The sequence below is a fragment of the Hyperolius riggenbachi genome, chromosome 11 (genome assembly GCF_040937935.1).
Source record: "Hyperolius riggenbachi isolate aHypRig1 chromosome 11, aHypRig1.pri, whole genome shotgun sequence".
NCBI lineage: Eukaryota > Metazoa > Chordata > Amphibia > Anura > Hyperoliidae > Hyperolius > Hyperolius riggenbachi.
Window position 1 is genome coordinate 191,980,225 of NC_090656.1, and position 22,057 is coordinate 192,002,281.

Genomic DNA, 22,057 nt, shown 5'->3' on the forward strand with positions numbered 1-22,057 from the left:
GATCAGTTTCCTGCACTAAGCGGAGCTTCCAAAAATGTTCCCAGCCAGTACGTTTATGCAAAAAGTGGGAACGGAGCCATAGAGGCATAGGATTAGCAGGACAGCCAGGGACATCAGGACGCTGCTGCTGCTGGCCACAGCGTTTTCCAAAAGGGAGTACCGCATCGCTGGGAACCAGAGCCCACCCCCAGGATATTTTCTACATGCGAGTTTTTACTTCTTTGCTGTAAGTGCATTACTTTTTTAATTTATTAAAGTGAATGGGAACCGCATTTAAAAAAACGAGACAGATACTTACCCAAGGAGAGGGAAGGCTCTGGGTCCTATAGAGCAGGGGTCTCCAACCTTTTTGAGCCCGGGGCCCCCCATCCCGACCAAACTTTTCTCTGGGGCCCGGGGGAGGGGGGCGGGGGTTGGGGGGTTGTAGTTAGTGGCGGCGGCAGCCACCCCCACCCTTTTTTTCCCTGATTGTGAGTGTAGTATATACACTCTGCCCCTCAGAAAAACTGCCCAGGGACCACCAAGGGGGCCGCGGCCCCCAGGTTGGGGACCACTGCAGAGCCTTCCGGCTCCTCTCCTGGTCCCGTCGTTCCGGTGCTGGCTAAATTAGTCAAATACTGCTTTACCCGGCCGAAGGAGGCTTCAGAAGTCTTCAGGGAGCCCAAGTGCTCCTGAAGAAGGGCGGCCCTGTACTGCGCCTGCGCAAGCATGCTCTCTTGCACACTCACGCCTGTGCAGTATGGAGCCGCACGTCTTTGGGTGGACACGGCTCCCGAAGACTTCCAAATACCCTTTTGGCGGGGGATTGAAACGGGGGGGGGGGGGGGGGGACCAGTACAGGATAGAGGGCACCGAGAGAGGAGAGCCTTCCCTCTCCTTAGGTAAGTATTTGCTTCATTTTTTTTAAAATGCGGTTCCCATTCACTTTAAACGTTGGATTTCATGCACCATAGAACTCTCCTAGCATAACTTTGACAGGACCCCTCCAAGGATTCAAGGCAGTTTCAGAGAAAATACCAAATAACGAGCAAGTCCTACATGGAGCAATCCTAAGATAGTAACCTATAATTATTTCATAGATCTGCAATAAGGATTCCAAAGAGAAGAGACCCAGCACTGTCTTCAAATGTACTCAAGCTCTTTTTATTATCAAGGCATCAAAACAGTAAGAAGCCCCCACTCTTTATCAAGCCCTAGAGGGCTTGTCGGCTTGATAAAGAGAGGCGGCTCCTCTTGAAACGTCGCATTGACTTGCCCTTCTTACTGTTTTGATGCCTTGATTAAAAAAATGTATTCACGCTATTTTTGTTGACAGTGCCAAGTCTCTGCCTCCAGGAACAGAAAGTAGGATTCCAAAGAGAAGAGGGGCAACGACCAGAGCACGTCGCATTTGGATGGTTGGGTGCTGCCTACCACTGTCTTCCTGCTATAGATCTGCAATAAATCACAGGATTTAAAGGGAACCAGAGACGAGGGGAACATTAATATTAAATGTAAAAAGATTTATACATACCTGGGGCTTCCTCCAGCCTCATAAGCCTGGATCGCTCCCACGCCGCCTTTCTCCGCTGCCTCTATCCGCCAGTACCTGGGTCCCCTCACTTCCACCGGACGCGGCCAGTTTGCCAGATCCACAGGGACTCCCTCCGTCTCATTTACATGCACAGTACGGAGAGAGCGCACTGCGCTTGCGTCGACTGGCCGAAATGACAGGACCCGGTATCGGCGGATAGAGGCAGTGGAGAAAGGCGGCGCGGGAGCGATCCAGGCTTATGGAGCTGGAGGAAGCCCCAGGTATGTATAAATCTAATTATTCTCCGTTTTTGGTTCTCTTTAGACACAGCTCCACTTTGAATGTGTTGATTTATATAATAAAACCTACCTGTTCATAATTCACAGCTTCCACACCATGTTTGACATTGAGTACAATCAATTGATCTGGGGACCTCAAAGCACCTAGGAGGGATAGAAAAAAAACAGCTGTGAAGACCAATTCAGTTATAGAGATGTGATGGATACAGACAACCCTATGAAACTGTGCTATGCTCTACTGTGTTGATACTTCTCATGGGCAAAGGTGCAGCAGAGCACAACTGAAGCAACTATGGAGACCCTAGTCCATTCCACCAACAGATGTAATAGCCTATTCAAATCAGAGTAATAAAAATAATAAGAATAGTAATAGTAATAGAAATGGCTGATTATAAGCTGAAAACCAGAATGAGACTTTTGAGACAGATTTCAGAACCGTTACATTTGGCTACATGAAAAATTAAAAAAAATTATAATTATAATGACACAGCAGTTAGAATAACTGGAAGGGTAGGAATCAGGGCCGGATTTACCCTGAGGCATTGTAGGAACGTGCCTACAGGTGCCTGATCATGGAAAGGTGCCTTACTCCTCTTTCCCTCCTTCCCTATATAGAGTTTAGATGAGAGTGTAAATGTGAGGTTATTCACCTACCTAATACTTGGGGGCACCTCTAGCTACTTAGTATTAGGTAGCCCGGTGCACCCTCAATATTAAAGGGAACCTTAAGGGCTCGTTTCCACTAGTGCGGTGCGAATCGCCGGGATTCCACCGCTGACGAAATCGCATGCGGATGCGATTCCGCTTGCGTTTTTTGCCGCGATTTCGCATAGGCAGGGTATATGCGAATTTAACCATGTCACTGCCTGTTTCAATTTAGATTACTTTTGGTGCGAATTTGCACGCGAAATCGCGGCAAAAACCGCATGTGCGATTTCCCCTATTAAATACATTGCCTGCGAATCGCCTGCATTCCACACGCAGGCGAATTCTGCAGGCTCTACCGTGCAGAAAAATCCTGCACAGAAAAACGCACCAAAAAACTGACAAGTGGAAACAGGGCCATCCACTTGTATTGGTTATGCGAATCCGCATGCAGACAACGCATGCGGATTCGCTCTAGTTGAAACGGGCCCTTACTCTAAAAAATAACTCTTACTTACCTGGGGCATCTACCAGCCCCCTGCAGCCATCCTGTGCCCTCGCAGTCACTAAAGGCTCCTCCGGTCCCCCGTCGCCAGCTAGTTTCATTTTTTTGCCGACTCATGCATACCTTTGCACGCATTCCCGCTGGTGCAGGAAGCTATCGCGGACATTAACCTCCTTAGCGGTAACCCCGTGCTGGACACGGGGTAAGCCGCCGGAGGGTGCCGCTCAGGCCCTGCTGGGCCGATTTTCATAATTTTTTTTTTGCTGGACGCAGCTAGCACTTTGCTAGCTGCGCCAGCACTCTGATCGCCGCCGGCCCCCGCCCGATCGCCGCTATCTGCTGCGGCGCGCGCCCCCCCCCCCCAGACCCCAGCGCTGCCTGGCCAATCAGTGCCAGGCAGCGCCGAGGGGTGGCCCGGGACTCCCAATGACGTCCCGACGTCAGTGACGTCATCCCGCCCCGTCGCCATGGCGACGGGGGAAGCCCTCCAGGAAATCCCGTTCTATGAACGGGATTTCCTGATCGGAGATCGCCGAAGGCGATCGAAGCGGGCGGGGGGATGCCGCTCAGCAGCGGCTATCATGTAGCGAGCCCTGGGCTCGCTACATGATTTAAAAAAAAAAAAAAAAAAAACATTGCTGCGCTGCCCCCTGGCGGGATTTTTCATACCGCCAAGGGGGTTAACATGTACATTTTTACGCGTTACTGGTGCAACACGTACACTATTTTTATTGACAGTTTATGAAAAACATCATAAAAAGGCAGGTTGTATAAGGGAGTACGATACATTCTATTACGTTAGGAAAACATGCTAAACAAGAGTGCAAGGAGTACAATATCTTCAGCCTGAGTCATCAGACTCTGACATATATCCTATGCAGAGAACCGCATTTTGAGGAGAGGCTAGATCTTATGAATGGTAGAAGGTAAATTATATATTCAGCACGGTGCGAATGTCTCTGCCAGAGTGATCAGAAAAAAAAGCGTCCAGTTCAAAACTGCCTAATATAGTAACTGTAGAACAATGAGCTATTGTATCACTTTTGAGGAAAACATAGGATAAACAACAAGAAGTAACAAATATTAATTAACTGGAGGCAAGGGTTGAGGATCAGTGGGGGGTGGTCGGGCACAGCGTTCGAGAGTCCAGAGCGTATAGGTCTAGTAAAGGGATGTGATGGGGCCTAAACCAGAAATGTATAATCTTAGGGAACTGGAAGAGTATGTGAAGGGTATGCAACGCGTACATTTTTACGCATTGCACCAGTAACTCCTGTTGGACTCAAAGCGTTGGAGCTGCAGCCACGTGGGTGGCTCAGCAGGCAGTAGCAGTGTTAGGCAGTCTTGTCCTTACTGAATATGTGCTGGCTTACTGAATAGGAAGAGCCAAGATTAATACGCTGGTCAGAGGCAGAGCACTTAACCAGCACACTATCCAGCCATTGCTATAAAAAAAAAAAAAAAAGGCTCCTGCCCTGTTCCTGGACAGTCTCATGCCAATAATACTCCTATGACTAGGTAAAAAGACAAATACAAGGACACAAGCAGTAGCATCCGCAACATATACTTTATTAAACACACTGTCTGTTCACTGTTTGGGCACAAGATGCAATTTCCCATCCAATCGACAGGTAATCTGACAAACTGCTCCTCGACGACAGGATCAATTTTTCTGTGACAATTTCGGAAAACCGATGTAACACAAAACACAAATGCACACTCCCAGCAAGCACATTCCTACCTTTCTCTGATCAGCAGGCAGCCTGTCAGCCAATCAGGTGCAAAGGTATACACCCTTCCGGCACCCCTAACTGTCGTGTGAACCAGTGTTAGTGGTTTTAAATTTCTTTTTTGCAGCTTCCAGGATGCAGTTGATAGGTGAGTGGTTAGGGAGGGGACCAGGTGGGGGTCCCCAACCCTGTCCTCAAGGCCCACCATCAGTGTGTGTTTTGTAGAAATCCACAGAGATAGGTAATCAGCTCTGCTGAGACACTAATTACCTCACCTGTGATTGTGTGCGGCTTCCTGCAAAACATGCACTGTTGGTGGGCCTTGAGGACAGGGTTGGGGAACTGTGGTGTATACCATTGCACCTGATTGGCTGACAGATAAAGGTAGGAATGTGCTAGCTGGGAGTGTGCATTTGCTTTTGGTGTTTTGTGTTAGAACATCTGTAAGGTGTTATTGCTGCCTGTGTCTCTTCCCTGCAGATCCAGTGGCAGGGCCATAAAGATTAGGAAAGGAGACTCTACATTTCTAATGCAGTAAGGCTGAAGACAGAGCTAACACACACACACATCATTCCACAAATACTGACCAGAGGAAAGTTGGCTTTCAAAGCACACTTCGTAAACTTCATAATCATCTGTGGTGAAGGCAAACTTCCCTTTCTTCGCTTCCTCTTTGGAATATAGAATGTGTGCAACAGAGTCTGTAACCTGAAGACAAGAGAGAAAATATAAACTCCAATTGTCCGCAGCCATATATGGCATTATAGCCAGTCACCTTTCCTCCAGGATCTACCAAATATAATCTCATCTACACATTTCCAATAAGTTATGACTGCACAAATATTAAAACATAAGTCCACCTTAACCTCCCTGGCAGTATTATTTCCAGATTTTAGGGTCTAAACGCGGTGCAATTTTTTCACAAGCTTTCAGACCCTAAAAGGTGAGGTAGAAACACCAACTCGCTGCATTGTCAACCCATACTTCCCGGCGGCCACCCTGAGGCAGGTTCGGGATTACCACTCCTGACTTCTTTTTTCCACCCCGAGCCTGACTTAGGTTACCGCCAAGGAGGTTAATATTGTCTAAAAGCAGAACTAAAGTCTGGCATAGCCTACAATAAAAAATCAGCTACTTATCTCCTCATTGGCCATAGAGTTATCCTAACAACTCTACCCCACAGTGCTGAAAATGATTTAAAAATTAGGGCACTCATTGATCAATATTACACTGAATTGTTGATCAAGCATTGATTGGTTCTGGCTTATGCTCCATACACACGCCAGATGAAACGACCCCTGTGGAGATATATTGAGGTGCTGATGATATTAAGGATAACAGGAACATATTCTTTCATTTTTTTCTGCCAGAAGGGAGCAGGTTACCTTGAGTTGCTTGGGGCAAGGAAATGGGTGATTGTCTTGACCATATGAGAGGCTTTGAGTCTGTATGCAGTTCCTCTGAGAGTGCTAATGGGATTATCTGCCTGGCTTTTGAACTCAGGAGACGGCCCATTGTCTCAATACACAAAGCCAGAGGACCAGAGTCTGGAGACTAACACAGGAACGTTTGAAATGTACATGACAGGCTATTAGAAATGGGTGAAGTCCTGTTGATACCATTTTTTACCTGTGGAAATTAAATCATTAGTGGAGGTGCTATAGTACCCTTTTCATGTATGTGGATCTCTGGAAATCCCATTTATGTCTGAGAACTGAGACAGGAAAAAGCCGTAATCAAGTTTTCACCTGGAGTTGAAAGGCTCACTTCACAATCTTTGATGTATGGACTTTTATCTGGAAATGGAATATGTCTGAGATTTAATTAAAACCTAGTTCCTCCCCTCCCCAAGGAAGTTGCAGCCTACAGGTGTAGCTCAGAGTATAAAAAGCAGAGGCGGATGCCTAGTGACTGTCTTCTCTCGGAGGTAGCGAATAGCTAGGGAGGATCGCGACTCCTGGTCGAAACGGCGTCCTCCCGTCAAACAACGTTCTAACCTAAGCTGGTAACGTTTTTTTTAATCCCCATTTTTATTTTACGCAAATATCCGTGTGTGTTATTTTTGTAACTTTTATCTTGTAACATTTTTACTTTGTTTTTTGTAATCTTTTTGTATATATTAAGTTCTGCACTGTTCTATGTTTTTCTAGAATATTAAATTATTATTTAATAAGTTTGACTTCTGCCGTACTAAACTAACACTCATAGCCTAGAAGAGACTGAAGTGTAACCGTGTATAAGTTCATGCCTAATTGTACGCTTGAGCAACACTACCGTATGAAATTGTAATTGCATTGTGTGTGGGGGCGTTTGTCATACGTTGGCCTAAGCGCGCAGCTGACCCAACGTACGAACAACGCCAGTGCGAGTAGCAACAGCAGAGTGGCTAACAGTATCGTTCGGAACGACTGTTAGTGGGTCTTTGCTTCACGACAGTGTAAGATTGCAACTGTGTGTGTGTGTGGGTGCGTGGCGTTCCCGTATTTGGCCTAAGCGCAAAGCTGACCCAAATACGAAAACGCAGATTGCGTATTGAGCACTCGATAGCTGAGTGAACGTGTCTAGCAACGCTAGTGGTGGCAGTGGGAAGTGTTTGAGGGGTTCCAGCCTTGGTTGTAGCTTAAATAAGGCTGTTCCCCGCTTAATCTGGTCAAACCCGCAGTCGGGAACCGTATACGCAGGCGTGCCGCGGGCCGGTTCCTGACATAATTGGCTGGCAGTGGTGGGATCGTTTAGTACATTAGTACGCAGTTTAGCTCGCTATTCTGAGTACTAAAGGCTGGAAGCTTGCTAGAAGCAACTAGCCTACAGAAGTCTACTCAGTGCAGAATCTATATACGTTTTTTTTTTGTTCAAAGATACACACTTGGTATTTGCTTTCCCTTCCCCCCTTTTTTTTCTTTTTATTTTTTGCAACACGATGGCTCAGAAAGCATCCAGCTATGCAAGGCAAAACAAAGAGATACTACTCAACCTGTGTGAGCACAAAGGCATCGAGACGGTGAGCGGCCAGACTAAGGAGCAGTTAGTTCGTGCGCTCGAGGAGTATGATGAGGCAGAGCGAGCCCGTGCTTCAACGTCAGCGGATGCAGCTCACGACACGCCAGAGGAGGAATCGCTCCCGCCACAGAATGCGAGTGGAGACGATGTCCTGGACGATCCACCAAGCAGGGAGATGCCATCTCTGGAAGCTGATCTACAGCTACTGAACTCGGCTGATCCTGAACTGCGCCTAAAGATTATTCTACTGCACCGACAGGCAGAGGAGGCCAGAGCTGAACGGCGACGCCAGGCCGAGAGGGACAGACTCCGGGCAGAGGAGGGAAGAGCTGAACGGCAACACCAGCTGGAGCTGGCTAAACTTCAGCAGCAGAACCGGTCTGCTGGACCCGCAGAACGCGAAGGTGAGCGAGTCCACAGAATCCCCCTGGATAAGTTCCCCGCTATGGACAAGGACTCTGACATAGACACTTTCCTACAGGGGTTTGAAAGGACTTGTCGGCAGTATGGGGTGCCCCGTGAGCAGTGGGCAAGATACCTCACACCAGGGCTGAGAGGCAAGGCCCTGGAGGCGTTTGTGAGTCTCCCCCAGGAGGAAGAAACAGACTTTGAGGCAATTAAGAAAGCCATTATTGCGCGATACCACCTCACGCCAGAGGTGTATCGAAAACGTTTCAGGACAGTGCAGCGAGGTCCTAATGACAGTTACCTGGATCATGCGTGCAACCTGCGCACTGCCTTCCAGCAGTGGCTAAAAGGACTGTCAGTTGAAACCTTGGATGCCCTGAAGGAGCTGATGATAAAAGACCAGTTCCTACACACCTGTCCTGTTGAGGTCCGGCTGTTTGTGCTGGATCGAGAACCAAAGACAGTGGATGAGGCTGCGGAAATGGCCGATTCCTACACCGCCCATAGAGCACCCGAGTCCCGGAGGACTACTACTCCCAGCTGGTGGGGAGAACCGAGTGCTAAACCTGTGTCACCCAGCACCCAGAGGAGGCAAGCACCGCTGTCTCCTGGATTCAAGCAACCTGACACTCGGAAATGCTTTGTATGTGACAGGGTGGGTCATATCAGCACGACTTGCCCAGAGAGGAAGAGGGAGGCCCAAAAATCCAGTGAGGCCTCAAACGCCAGTGAAGTCCCAACGGCTTTGTGTGCTACCAGGAATGCCACTGGCTATGCAGAGAATCTGCAGCTTGTCACGGTTGGGGATACAGTTGCCACTGGGCTAAGAGACACTGGAGCAGAAGTGACTCTCATACATCCCCAGCTTGTGAACCCGGAGCAGTACATACCTGGGAAAATGATTGCTGTCAGAGGAATTGGGGGTGTCACCCCAGCAATACCCACCGCCTTGGTCCACCTGGATTGGGGGGCTGGCAGCGGATTGAAAGAAGTTGGGGTAACCGACAAAATCCCCACCAACGTTTTGCTGGGTACTGACCTGGGACGGTTAGTGGCCCGGTATGAGCCTACTCCAAACCCCGTGGAGCCTGCATCCCCAGCAGGAGTTCAGGACTCTTGCAAGGTACTGTCTGATAATGCTGTGCAAATGAGGAGTGCTGGTGAGGCCCCAGGGGCTATGGACTGTGTGCTAGGAGCCAGCCCTAGTGAGTCTCCAGTGCCTAGGCCTGGAGTGGGACATGTTGATACAAAGAATGCAGAAATTGATAATGTCATTTATGATGCACGGACTATCGAGGCGATCGATGCCAGAACTGTTGATGCTACTTGTGAAGTGCTGAGTAGCAATGTGTGTAAAGATACAGATAATGTTCATGTTTTATGTGATGTCCCAAATGACAATATATGTAGGGCTGATAATGCTGATGTCATATGTGTTGTGCTACGTAATGATGTGTGTCATGTGGACACTCCGTCAGCTGCAGGAGGAACCAGCGGCGCTCGCTGGGCTGCAGCAGGTGGACTGTCCACTGAAGGGGCAGATGGCACCAGGCCAGATCCTTCCCCTTCAGATGGTTTCAAGACCAAAGGTGATGTGGTTTATGATATGTGTAAGGTGGGCGCTCCCTCGGCTGCCGTGGTAACCCGCAGCGCTAGCGAGTCTACAGCAGAGGGACTGTCCACTGAAGTGACAAATGTTGCTGGGTCAGCCACATCCACTTCGGAACCTGGCCCTGAGGGCCCAGGAGCCTCTCCGTCTGCAGCCTTCCTGGAATGTGTGACAGGCAGCACTGAGCTCTCTGGGGCTGTTCGATTTGACAGCACCCTGGAAGAGCTCAGGGGGCTAGCCAGCAGGTCACCAGCTGGGAGGGGCGGGCTGAGAGGGTTCTGGGAAGTTATTCCCTCGGAGCTGTCCGAAGTGGAGGAGGCAGCCCGGCAGAGAATCGTTCCCCAAAGGGACCGAGAGATAGGTCCTGCCACTATAGAGAGAGTGCGTGTAGCGACTGTGGGGACCCTTCCCCAGCTGCAGCACTGTCTTTATGGTCACGAATTCACGGTCGTCACTGACCCGCATTCCCCTGGTTGGTTACGTCAGGTTGCCAAGGGCAACGACACATTGCAGCAACCTGACCTAGCTTTCCAGTCGTGTAGCTTGGAGCTAACTGACAGGTGGGGAACCCTCCTGAGGATGCTAAAGGGTTACCCCACCCGGCCAGGCCGTCAATGTAGGCTTTGGCAGGATGATTCTTTAGAATCACCTGCCAGCGCTATCCGGAAGGGGAGCAATCATGGGAATGCTGATGGACTGTCCCGTCAAGCAGAACCAACAATGTAGGTGCTGGCAGGATAATCTGGGAAGATCATCTGCCTTGCACCAAGTTAACGGCGGAGGTGTGGAGATATATTGAGGTGCTGATGATATTAAGGATAACAGGAACATATTCTTTCATTTTTTTCTGCCAGAAGGGAGCAGGTTACCTTGAGTTGCTTGGGGCAAGGAAATGGGTGATTGTCTTGACCATATGAGAGGCTTTGAGTCTGTATGCAGTTCCTCTGAGAGTGCTAATGGGATTATCTGCCTGGCTTTTGAACTCAGGAGACGGCCCATTGTCTCAATACACAAAGCCAGAGGACCAGAGTCTGGAGACTAACACAGGAACGTTTGAAATGTACATGACAGGCTATTAGAAATGGGTGAAGTCCTGTTGATACCATTTTTTACCTGTGGAAATTAAATCATTAGTGGAGGTGCTATAGTACCCTTTTCATGTATGTGGATCTCTGGAAATCCCATTTATGTCTGAGAACTGAGACAGGAAAAAGCCGTAATCAAGTTTTCACCTGGAGTTGAAAGGCTCACTTCACAATCTTTGATGTATGGACTTTTATCTGGAAATGGAATATGTCTGAGATTTAATTAAAACCTAGTTCCTCCCCTCCCCAAGGAAGTTGCAGCCTACAGGTGTAGCTCAGAGTATAAAAAGCAGAGGCGGATGCCTAGTGACTGTCTTCTCTCGGAGGTAGCGAATAGCTAGGGAGGATCGCGACTCCTGGTCGAAACGGCGTCCTCCCGTCAAACAACGTTCTAACCTAAGCTGGTAACGTTTTTTTTAATCCCCATTTTTATTTTACGCAAATATCCGTGTGTGTTATTTTTGTAACTTTTATCTTGTAACATTTTTACTTTGTTTTTTGTAATCTTTTTGTATATATTAAGTTCTGCACTGTTCTATGTTTTTCTAGAATATTAAATTATTATTTAATAAGTTTGACTTCTGCCGTACTAAACTAACACTCATAGCCTAGAAGAGACTGAAGTGTAACCGTGTATAAGTTCATGCCTAATTGTACGCTTGAGCAACACTACCGTATGAAATTGTAATTGCATTGTGTGTGGGGGCGTTTGTCATACGTTGGCCTAAGCGCGCAGCTGACCCAACGTACGAACAACGCCAGTGCGAGTAGCAACAGCAGAGTGGCTAACAGTATCGTTCGGAACGACTGTTAGTGGGTCTTTGCTTCACGACAGTGTAAGATTGCAACTGTGTGTGTGTGTGGGTGCGTGGCGTTCCCGTATTTGGCCTAAGCGCAAAGCTGACCCAAATACGAAAACGCAGATTGCGTATTGAGCACTCGATAGCTGAGTGAACGTGTCTAGCAACGCTAGTGGTGGCAGTGGGAAGTGTTTGAGGGGTTCCAGCCTTGGTTGTAGCTTAAATAAGGCTGTTCCCCGCTTAATCTGGTCAAACCCGCAGTCGGGAACCGTATACGCAGGCGTGCCGCGGGCCGGTTCCTGACAACCCCCTCTGCCAAGAATCCAGCGTGTGTACGGCAGCCACAGATCCTTGCTTAGCCAGCGATCCAGCCTGGCTTATAACTTCAGCAGAGCAATATTCTTCCCACTTACCCCACCTGCTGCGTGACATCACTCCTGTGCCATCCCACCGATCAGGAATATAGCAGCTAGTTATGATGTTGGGATAATACAGTAGTATATTTTCATTTTCCTGTCTGCTGTGTACTTCAGATGTGTATGTACAGTGGCTTGCAAAAGTATTCGGCCCCCCTGAAGTTTTCCACATTTTGTCACATTACTGCCACAAACATGAATCAATTTTATTGGAATTCCACATGAAAGACCAATGCAAAGTGGTGTACACATGAGAAGTGGAACGAAAATCATACATGATTCCAAACATTTTTTAGAAATAAATAACTGCAAAGCGAGGGGTGCGTAATTATTCAGCCCCAAGTCAATACTTAGTAGAACCACCTTTTGCTGCAATTACAGTTGCCAGTCTTTTAGGGCATGTCTCTACCAGCTTTGCACATCTAGAGACTGAAATCCTTGCCCATTTTTCTTTGCAAAACAGCTCCAGCTCAGTAAGATTAGATGGATAGCGTTTGTGAACAGCAATTTTCAGATCTTGACACAGATTCTCGATTGGATTTAGATCTGGACTTTGACTGGGCCATTCTAACACATGGATATGTTTTGTTTTAAACCATTCCATTGTTGCCCTGGCTTTATGTTTAGGGTCGTTGTCCTGCTGGAAGGTGAACCTCCACCCCAGTCTCAAGTCTTTTGCAGACTCCAAGAGGTTTTCTTCCAAGATTGCCCTGTATTTGGCTCCACCCATCTTCCCATCAACTTTGACCAGCTTCCCTGTCCCTGCCCAAGAGAAGCACCCACAGAATATTATACTGCCACCACCATATTTGACAGTGGGGACGGTGTGTTCAGAGTGATGTGCAGTGTTAGTTTTCCGCAGCACATAGCGTTTTGCATTTTGGCCAAAAAGTTCCATTTTGGTCTCATCTGACGAGAGCACCTTCTTCTACATGTTTGCTGTGTCCCCACATGGCTTGTGGCAAACTGCAAACGGGACTTCTTAAGCTTTTCTGTTAACAATGGCATTCTTCTTGCCACGCTTCCATAAAAGCCAACTTTGTACAGTGCATGACTAATAGTTGTCCTATGGACAGGTTCCCCCACCTGAGCTGTAGACGTCTGCAGTTCGTCAGGAGTCACCATGGGCCTCTTGACTGCATTTCTGATCAGCGCTTTTCTTGTTCGGCCTGTGAGTTTAGGTGGACAACCTTGTCTTGGTAGGTTTACAGTTGTGCCATACTCCTTCCATTTCTGAATGATCGCTTGAACAGTGCTCCGTGGGATGTTCAAGGCTTTGGAAATCTTTTTGTAACATAAGCCTGCTTTAAATTTCTCAATAACTTTATCCCTGACCTGTCTGGTATGTTCTTTGGACTTCATGGTGTTGTTGCTCCCAAGATTCTCTTAGACAACCTCTGAGGCCGTCACAGAGCAGCTGTATTTGTACTGACATTAGATTACACACAGTTGCACTCTATTTAGTCATTAGCACTTATCATGCAATGTCTATGGGCAACTTACTGCACTCAGACCAAAGGGGGCTGAATAATTACGCACATCCCACTTTGCAGTTATTTATTTGTAAAAAAATGTTTGGAATCATGTATGATTTTCGTTTCACTTCTCACGTGTACACCACTTTGTATTGGTCTTTCACGTGGAATTCCAATAAAATTGATTCATGTTTGTGGCAGTAATGTGACAAAATGTGGAAAACTTCAAGGGGGCTGAATACTTTTGCAAGCCACTGTATGTGTGGTCATCTGGCTTTGGGGGAAGCTGTACTTGTCTGTATGACAGTGTGGAATACATTTACCCTCAGTTCCTCTGGGAGCAGTGAGCGAATTAGAAGCCCAATTGTCCCAATATACAAATCAGGACAGAGTCAGGGAACTTCAAAGGCTAACAAAAAAAACTCTGGAATTTACATATGACAGCCTGCTGGATTGTTGAGGAAGCCTTAATCAATTGTCACCTGGAGTGGGGAAGTCCTTTTTGATGATCTGAATATTGGGACAGGAAAAACCTTTGAAGCTGCATATCACAGAAAGGATATAACCAAATCTACAATCAGACTCAGTCTGGAAAGATGAAGTGTTTGAATTGCTTTGAAGTCTGCAAAGTGTGACAGGAAAAGCCTTGAAATTTGCATGTCACAGCTAGCCCAGATGTGACAAGGGGCTCGGCAGTCCGTGATGTCACAATCTGGGAAATTGCGTTAGTTTTGGGGACGGAACATTAAATGCCCCAGGCCACCCAGCGGACTATATAACTCAGCCTGGGACAGTCACATATCATCTTCTCTTGGAAGTAGCGCATAGCTAGGGATGATCCCGAGCGAATCGAAAATGGCGTTCTCCCGCCAACCAACGCCCAGATCTATATGCTGGTAACGTTTTTTTATTTCCCTTTTATTTTTGCAACTTGTCTTGTTGTGTATCCTTGTAACTTTTATTTTGTAACTTTTTACTTTGTTTTTGAAAATCTTTTGTATACATTATTTTGGGCATTGTTCCACTTTTTTCATGGAATATTAAATCGTTATTTAATAAGTTTGACTTCTGCTGTACTAAACTAACACTCATAGCCTAGAAGAGACTGCAGTGTAACTTGCATTACAAGTCAGTGCCTGATTGTGCCGTGCTACTGTACGATTGTACTGTGTGTGTGTGCGTGGCATTCCCGTATTCGGCCTAAAGCGCAAAGCTGACCCGAATACGAAAACGCGGGTTGCGTGCTGAGCACTCGACAGCAGAGTGGAAGTGTCTAGCGGCAGCTAGTGGTGGCAGTGAGAAGTGTTTGAGGGGTCACAGCCTTGGTTTTAGCTTGAATAAGGCTGCTCCCCGCTTGATCTGGTCAAACCCGCAGTCGGGAACCGTATGCGCGGGTCTACAGAGGGACTGTGCACTGAAGTCGCAAATGTTGCTGGGTCAGCAACATCCACTTTGGAACCTGGCCCTGAGGGCCCAGAAGCCTCTCCGTCTGCAGCCTTACTGGCGTGTGTGACAGGCAGCACTGAGCGCTTTGGGGCTGTTCGATTTAACAGCAGCCTGTAAGAGCTCAGGGGTCTGGCCAGCGGGTCACCGACTGGAGGGGGCAGGCTGAGAGGGTTCTGGGAAGTTATTCCCTCAGAGCTGTCCGAAATGGAGAAGGAAGACCGGCAGATAATCGTCCCCCAAAGGGACCAAGAGATAGCTCCTGCCACTATAGAGAAAGTGCGTGCAGTGACGGTCGGAACCCTTCCCCAGCTGCAGCACCGTCTCTATGGTCGCGAATTCACGGTCGTTACGGACCATCATCCCCATAGTTGGTTACATCATGTTGCCAGGGGCAAAGACGCATTGCAGCCACCGTGCCTAGAATTCCAGCCATGTAGCTTGGAGCTAACTGCCAAGTGGGGAATCCTCATGAGAATGCTAAGGAGTTACCCCACCGGGCCAGACCAGCGGTGTAGGCGCTGGCAGGATGATCTGGGAAGATCATCTGCCTTGCACCAAGTTAAAGGAGGAGGTGTCAGGAATATAGCAGCTAGTTATGATGTTGGGATAATACAGTAGTATATTTTCATTTTCCTGTCTGCTGTGTACTTCAGATGTGTATGTATGTGTGGTCATCTGGCTTTGGGGGAAGCTGTACTTGTCTGTATGACAGTGTGGAATACATTTACCCTCAGTTCCTCTGGGAGCAGGGAGCTAATTAGAAGCCCCATTGTCCCAATATACAAATCAGGCCAGAGTCAGGGAACTTCAAAGGCTAACAAAAAACTCTGGAATTTACATATGACAGCCTGCTGGAATGTTGAGGAAGCCTTAATCAATTGTCACCTGGAGTGGGGAAGTCCTTTTTGATGATCTGAATATTGGGACAGGAAAAACCTTTGAAGCTGCATATCACAGAAAGGATATGACCAAATCTACAATCAGACTCAGTCTGGAAAGATAAAATGTTTGAATTGCTTTGAAGTCTATGGTCCCCAAAACTGACGCAATTTCGCAGATTGTGACATCACGGTCTGCCGAGCCCCTTGTCACATCTGGGCTAGCTGTGACATGCGAATTTCAAGGCTTTGCAGTGTGACAGGAAAAGCCTTGAAATTCGCCTTGAAATTCGCATGTCACAGCTAGCCCAGATGTGACAAGGGGTTCGGCAGACCGTGATGTCACAATCTGGGAAATTGCGTCAGTTTTGGGGACGGAACATTAAATGCCCCAGGTCACCCAGCGGACTATATACAGTGGTGTGAAAAACTATTTGCCCCCTTCCTGATTTCTTGTTCTTTTGCATGTTTGTCACACTTAAATGTTTCTGCTCATCAAAAACCGTTAACTATTAGTCAAAGATAACATAATTGAACACAAAATGCAGTTTTAAATGATGGTTTTTATTATTTAGTGAGAAAAAAAATCAAAACCTACATGGCCCTGTGTGAAAAAGAAATTGCCCCTGAACCTAATAACTGGTTGGGCCACCCTTAGCAGCAATAACTGCAATCAAGCATTTGCGATAACTTGCAACGAGTCTTTTACAGCGCTCTGGAGGAATTTTGGCACACACAGTGGGTATACTACGAACATTTTTTTAAATTATAAGCTTGTAAATAGTAATGGACGCAAAACGGAAAAAAATGCACCTTTATTTCCAAATAAAATATTGGCGTCATACATTGTTGATAGGGACAAAATTTAAATGGTGTCATAACTGAGACAAACAGGCAAATAAAATACATAGCTTTTCATTATGGTAGCGTGTATTATTTTAAGGCTACTTGCACACCAAGACGTTGCGTTAGGTGCTACGTTAAGGTCGCATAACGTGCACCTAACGCAAGGCCTGGTGCTCTTCGATGTGGACGTCAGAGTGAGCCGCGTTGTGCATCTCACTCTGGCGTCCGTGATGCGTACTCTTGTACGCATGCGGCATCACGTGGTCCCGCCGGCCAATCGCCGCACAGAGCGGCCGCACCAGGAAGTAAACACTGCACGTCACAACAGTGAATATTAATTAGCCATGTGCCTGGCCACTCTCCGCTCCTCCCCAACATGACTGAGCATGTGTAAACAGTCTAACGCGGCTTAAGCTGCTGTAACGCTATAGTATGCTGCACTTTCGGAAGAACGTGTAACGCAACGTGGGCAGTGTGAACAGCCCACTTGTGTTACATTGCTGTGCGTTGGGGGAGCGTTACAGGCTGCACTAACGTGCGCCTGTAACGTCTTAGTGTGTAAGCAGCCTTAAAGCTATAATGGATGAAAGCTGAGAAATAATTAATTGTTTCTATTTTTTTCTTATTAATCCTGTTAAAATGCATTTATAAAAAAATAATTCTTAGCAAAATGTACCACCCAAACAAAGTCTAATTAGTGGCGGAAAAAATAAGATATATTATTATTATTATAAGATATATAATAATAAAGCTATTATTCCATACTCATCCTTCTAGATCTGCCATCAGCATTCGACACTGTCGACCACACTCTACTCCTACAGATCCTTTCATCTATAGGAATAAAGGACCCCTCTCTCTCCTGGATATCTTCCTACCTCTCTGGAAGGTCTTTCACTGTTTCTTATTCAGATCAGGCCTCCTCTTCACATCCTCTGTCTGTAGGGGTACCTCAAGGCTCTGTCCTCGGTCCCCTCCTCTTCTCCATCTACATGCACGGTCTTAGTAACTTAATCAGCTCATTTGGTTTCCAATACCACCTATATGCAGACGATACACAACTGTACCTCTCGGCCCCACACCTTAACTCCTCCTCACACGGGTTCCCGACTGCCTGTCCGCTATTTCCTCTTTCATGTCCTCTTGCTTCTTAAAAAACTTAATATGAATAAAACTGAACTAATAGTCTTTCCACCATCCCTGTCCACCCCTTTGCCTGATATTACAATAAATGTTAACAACACGTCTATAACATCAGTTCCCAAAGCACGGTGCTTGGGGGTAATATTTGATTCTTCTCTCTCATTTACTCCTCACATTAACTCCCTAACCAGCTCCTGCCATTTCCAACTGAAAAACATAGCACGTATCCGACCTTTTCTCTCCCATGACACAACCAAAATGTTAGTACATGCTCTTATTATATCTCGATTGGACTATTGCAATATATTGCTTGGTGGACTTCCAACTAACCGACTAACACCGCTCAATTCTGTACTGAACTCTGCTGCTCGACTCATTCATCTCTCCTCTCGCTCTTCCTCTGCTGACCCTCTCTGTCAAGCTCTTCACTGGCTACCAATTAATGAAAGGATTCAGTTCAAACTCTTAACCCTAACCTACAAAGCTCTCCACAATCTCTCTCCCCTGTACATCTCCTCACTAGTCTCCAGATACCAACCCAACCGCAATCTCAGATCTGCACATGAGCTTCTTCTATCCTCTTCTACAATTACCTCCTCACATTCACATGTACAAGACTTCTCACGTGCCTCACCCCTCCTCTGGAATGCCCTTCCACAACTCATCCGCCACTCTCCCACCTTTGAAATCTTTAAACGCTCCCTCAAAACCCACAAGCATATTCTCTATCTTAGGCCATGCACCCACTAAATAACCTAATTACGCACTGCCTGTACATATACTGTATACATCCCCACCTCTTGTTTCCACCCCATTCCTTTAGATTGTAAGCTCGCAAGGGCAGGGCTCTCACCCTTTTGTGTCATGGACTGTTATTAATTTAATTGCTTGCACACTGTTAGACATTTATACATTTTAGTCATCATGTTAAATCAAATTGTAATTAGCAGTGCTGTATCTTGTATCAGTGTTTATATTTGATGTATATCATTGTCTGTATCATTATGTATCCCTTGTTTGTTTTCTTACATTGTACAGCGCCAGGGAATATGTTGGCGCTTTATAAATGAATAATAATAATAATAAAATATATATCAATAAATTGTGTTAAGTAGTGATAAAGTTATTAGCGAATGAATGGGAGGTGAAAATTGCTCTGATGCATAAGGTGAAAAAAACCCTGCGGGCTGAAATGGTTAAAGTGTTCCAGAGATGGCGGGATATAAAAAAAATGTATACATACCTGGGGCTTCCTCCGGCCCCCATCACCCTGATCATTCCCTCGCCACTGTCCTCCGCTACCTGCAGCCTCTGCAACTGGCCCCGGTAAGTTGTCCTGTCGCACAGGCGCAGCCCAGCTGTGCGTGCTCCCCCGTCACGCTCTGCACCTGCGCAGTACTACTGTGCAGGTGCAGAATGCTCCCGGCTATGGGAGCGCACAGCCGGGCGTGCGCAGTATGCCCCGTAGCGTTGGACTTTCCTGGGCAATTTGCCAAGGCAGCGGAGGACGATGGTGAGGGAGCGATCAGGCCAGAGGAGGCTGGAGGAGGTCCCAGGTACGTATACATTTTTTACTCTGCCCCTTCACTTTAATAGCTTCTGTCAAATTATATTACTGAAAATAAGTATTTCTTTGGAGCAGTGGGTGCAGACCTATAGCCAGGTGTGTAAGTCAGTGCAGAGTGAGGAGTTGCACTGTGGCTATGTGTACACTTCAGAGCAAGAAGGCACACGTCACCCCATCGATCCGCCTGTCGTACCTTGAGGTGTGTGATGACTCCCGGCTGCTCGGCCACCTCGTAGTCCCCGGTCACCAGCACGTTCTTGTGGACCTCCTCCTTCAGGCACTTCTTGCCCTCAGCCGGCAGGTAGAAGGAGATGGCCCCGCTGCCGGGCAGGAGGATGCAGGGGGTGAGGAGAAGCAGCACGAGTCGCATCATGGTTCTGAACAGAGCTGTTGCCGGGAGACAGAGGTTCAGACTGCACTTCCGATGTCGTGTAACATCTGCGTTCCAGACGCTTCCCCATGCTCTGCTATTGGCCGGTTCTGCGTGTCACGCGGACTTCCGCGTTGTGGTGCTGCAGAGAGTGCTGGCTGCCCGTTGTAATTGTGGCATTCTCCTGTATCCTCCCCTAACGTCCTGCCAGGCTGGATGTAATCCAAGCTAGCAAATAACGGAAATTCCAGCTCACCATGGAAATAAATAGATCTATTACTAGATCATCTCCCTTGATTTTTCCACATTCACAACTTGAACTCCAATAGTTCTCAACTGAAATAAATTAATAGTTGTTTTTTCTTCTATTGATTATTTTAATTTTTGAAAGCAAAAAAAATAATAATAATTGTGAATCATAAACCAGGGGCTAAACATATGGGGATTTTACTTAACTACTTGCCGACCACTCCACGCGGCGGCGGCAGCCCCATGACCACTACACTCCGATTGTCGTGAATGGCTTTCAATGGGGCTAGCAGGAAAGATCGCGCGCGCCTATGCGCGTGCATCTCCGCTTGGAAGGCAATCGCCGATCGGAGGCTATTAGACGGCGAAACCGCCTTGTATAAACACTGTACATAAACAAGATAACCGCACTCCAGGGTGTGATTGTATGTTGGTGCTGGGCTCCAAGGCTGCTTAGAATACATACATGTTTTTCTTCTGCCGATGCCTTGACAAAGGGGACCCCTTGTAGGCCCCGACACAATCGTCGGCCATTAAAGTCAGATCACAGATTGCATGTGTGTGTGGTGGAACAATACATTTCAAGCTACGTTCCAACAAGTCTGTGTGCGGACATCTTTTTTCTATGTATATAAACATTGTACAGCGCTGCGATCTACAGCAGCGCTGTACTGTCGACACTGTCCCCTGGCAGGCACAAAAGTGATCGTCTGTCATAGGCTGAAACCTACGACAGCCAATCACGCTGATTGGCTGGGGGGGGGGGGGGGATATAAAATAAATTAAAAAAAAAAGGTCAAATTTATTCAAAAATTAATAAAATAAATATTTATAAAAAAAACAACAACTGGGCAGCGATCAGACTCCACCAACAGAGAGCTCTGTTGGTGGGGAGAAAAGGGGGGTGGGGGAATCATTTGTTTGCTGAGTTGTGCGGCTCTGCTTTTAGGACTTAAAGCTGCAGTGGCCCAATTAGTAAAAAATGGCCTGGTCACTAGGGGGGTTTAAAGAGAAATCCCAATCGGTAGCTGATACCCCCTTTTACATGACAAATCTATTGCATTTCACAAACAGACCATCAGGGGGCGCTGTATGACTGATATTGTGGTGAAAACCCTCCCAGAAGAAGCTCTGAGTACCACGGTCCTCTGGGCAAACTGCCACAATGTAACAATGTTCACAGACAGGAAATGGCTGTTTACAGCTGTCTGTAACAGCCAGAACAGCTAGAAACAGCTACATAACCTGCCCACAGTAACAATGTCACCATGTAATACATGTCAGAACGTGAATCTGGGAGAGGAAAGATTTTACAATGAGCAAGCACTGACTAAATCATTTATACATAATTATTGTAAAAATGAAGCACTTTTTTTATTACATTATTTTCACTGGAGTTCCTCTTTAAAGAGATTCTGACGCCTAGAAAAAAACAGGTTTTTACTTTAAAAACCTGTTTAACATAATGCCCAACCTAAAACCCACATCCCCACAGCTGAAAACTCCATAAATCAGGCAGGGCAATTATGTTAAACAGGTTTTTAAAGTAAAAACCTGTTTATTTCTAGGCTTCAGAGTCTCTTTAACACCGTGGTCCTCAATGTACCTGAACTGTAAAGATTAGGTAAAAAAATAAATACCTAGGAAAGCCTCTAGATCCTGTAGTCCTGTCCCCCCTTGCCACTCGCTGACCCTCAAGGATTTCTGACAGGGACTCTGATCGTGGCCTCGATCCTCTTCAAGCATGAAAGTTACTGCACTGCTCCTACACAAGTACACCATGCCTTTTTTTTTTCCGCAAACCCTCAGCAGCGATGATATGCCATATCCCAACCAGAAATTGGCTTCATCAGCACCTTCCCCTTGTTGGGTAAATAATTGCATCATGGTTTGCCATATCTTTTATTTAATAATCTTATTAAAATTAAAAAATGTTGGAAATATAATAAACCAAAATAATAACAGATTACTTTTCACTCAAACGTCCCACCTACCATACACCATACATACCTACATACATCCTCCATATACTTCCCCCTAATAACTCTGGCACTTTTAGGTCCACTCCTTCCC

At 46.7% G+C, this 22,057-nt stretch overlaps 1 protein-coding gene across 8 annotated transcripts in view; it reads right to left on the reverse strand.

Moving 5' to 3' along the window:
- Nucleotides 1-19,811, reverse strand: part of LOC137538997 (transmembrane emp24 domain-containing protein 10-like) — a 36,329-nt gene extending 16,518 nt beyond the window's left edge. For all 8 annotated transcript variants that reach the window (XR_011024913.1, XR_011024912.1, XR_011024909.1 and 5 more), the window contains exons 1-3: nt 19,559-19,811; nt 5,280-5,400; nt 1,883-1,956 (exon numbers count right to left, since the gene is read on the reverse strand). Coding sequence is in view for 1 of the 8 variants with exons in the window: in XM_068261456.1 (XP_068117557.1) it covers nt 1,883-1,956; nt 5,280-5,400; nt 19,559-19,738 (375 nt within the window). In the remaining 7 variants the exon portion in view is untranslated. The remainder of the gene's footprint in view (nt 1-1,882; nt 1,957-5,279; nt 5,401-19,558) is intronic.
- Between the last annotated feature and the right edge of the window lie 2,246 nt (nt 19,812-22,057).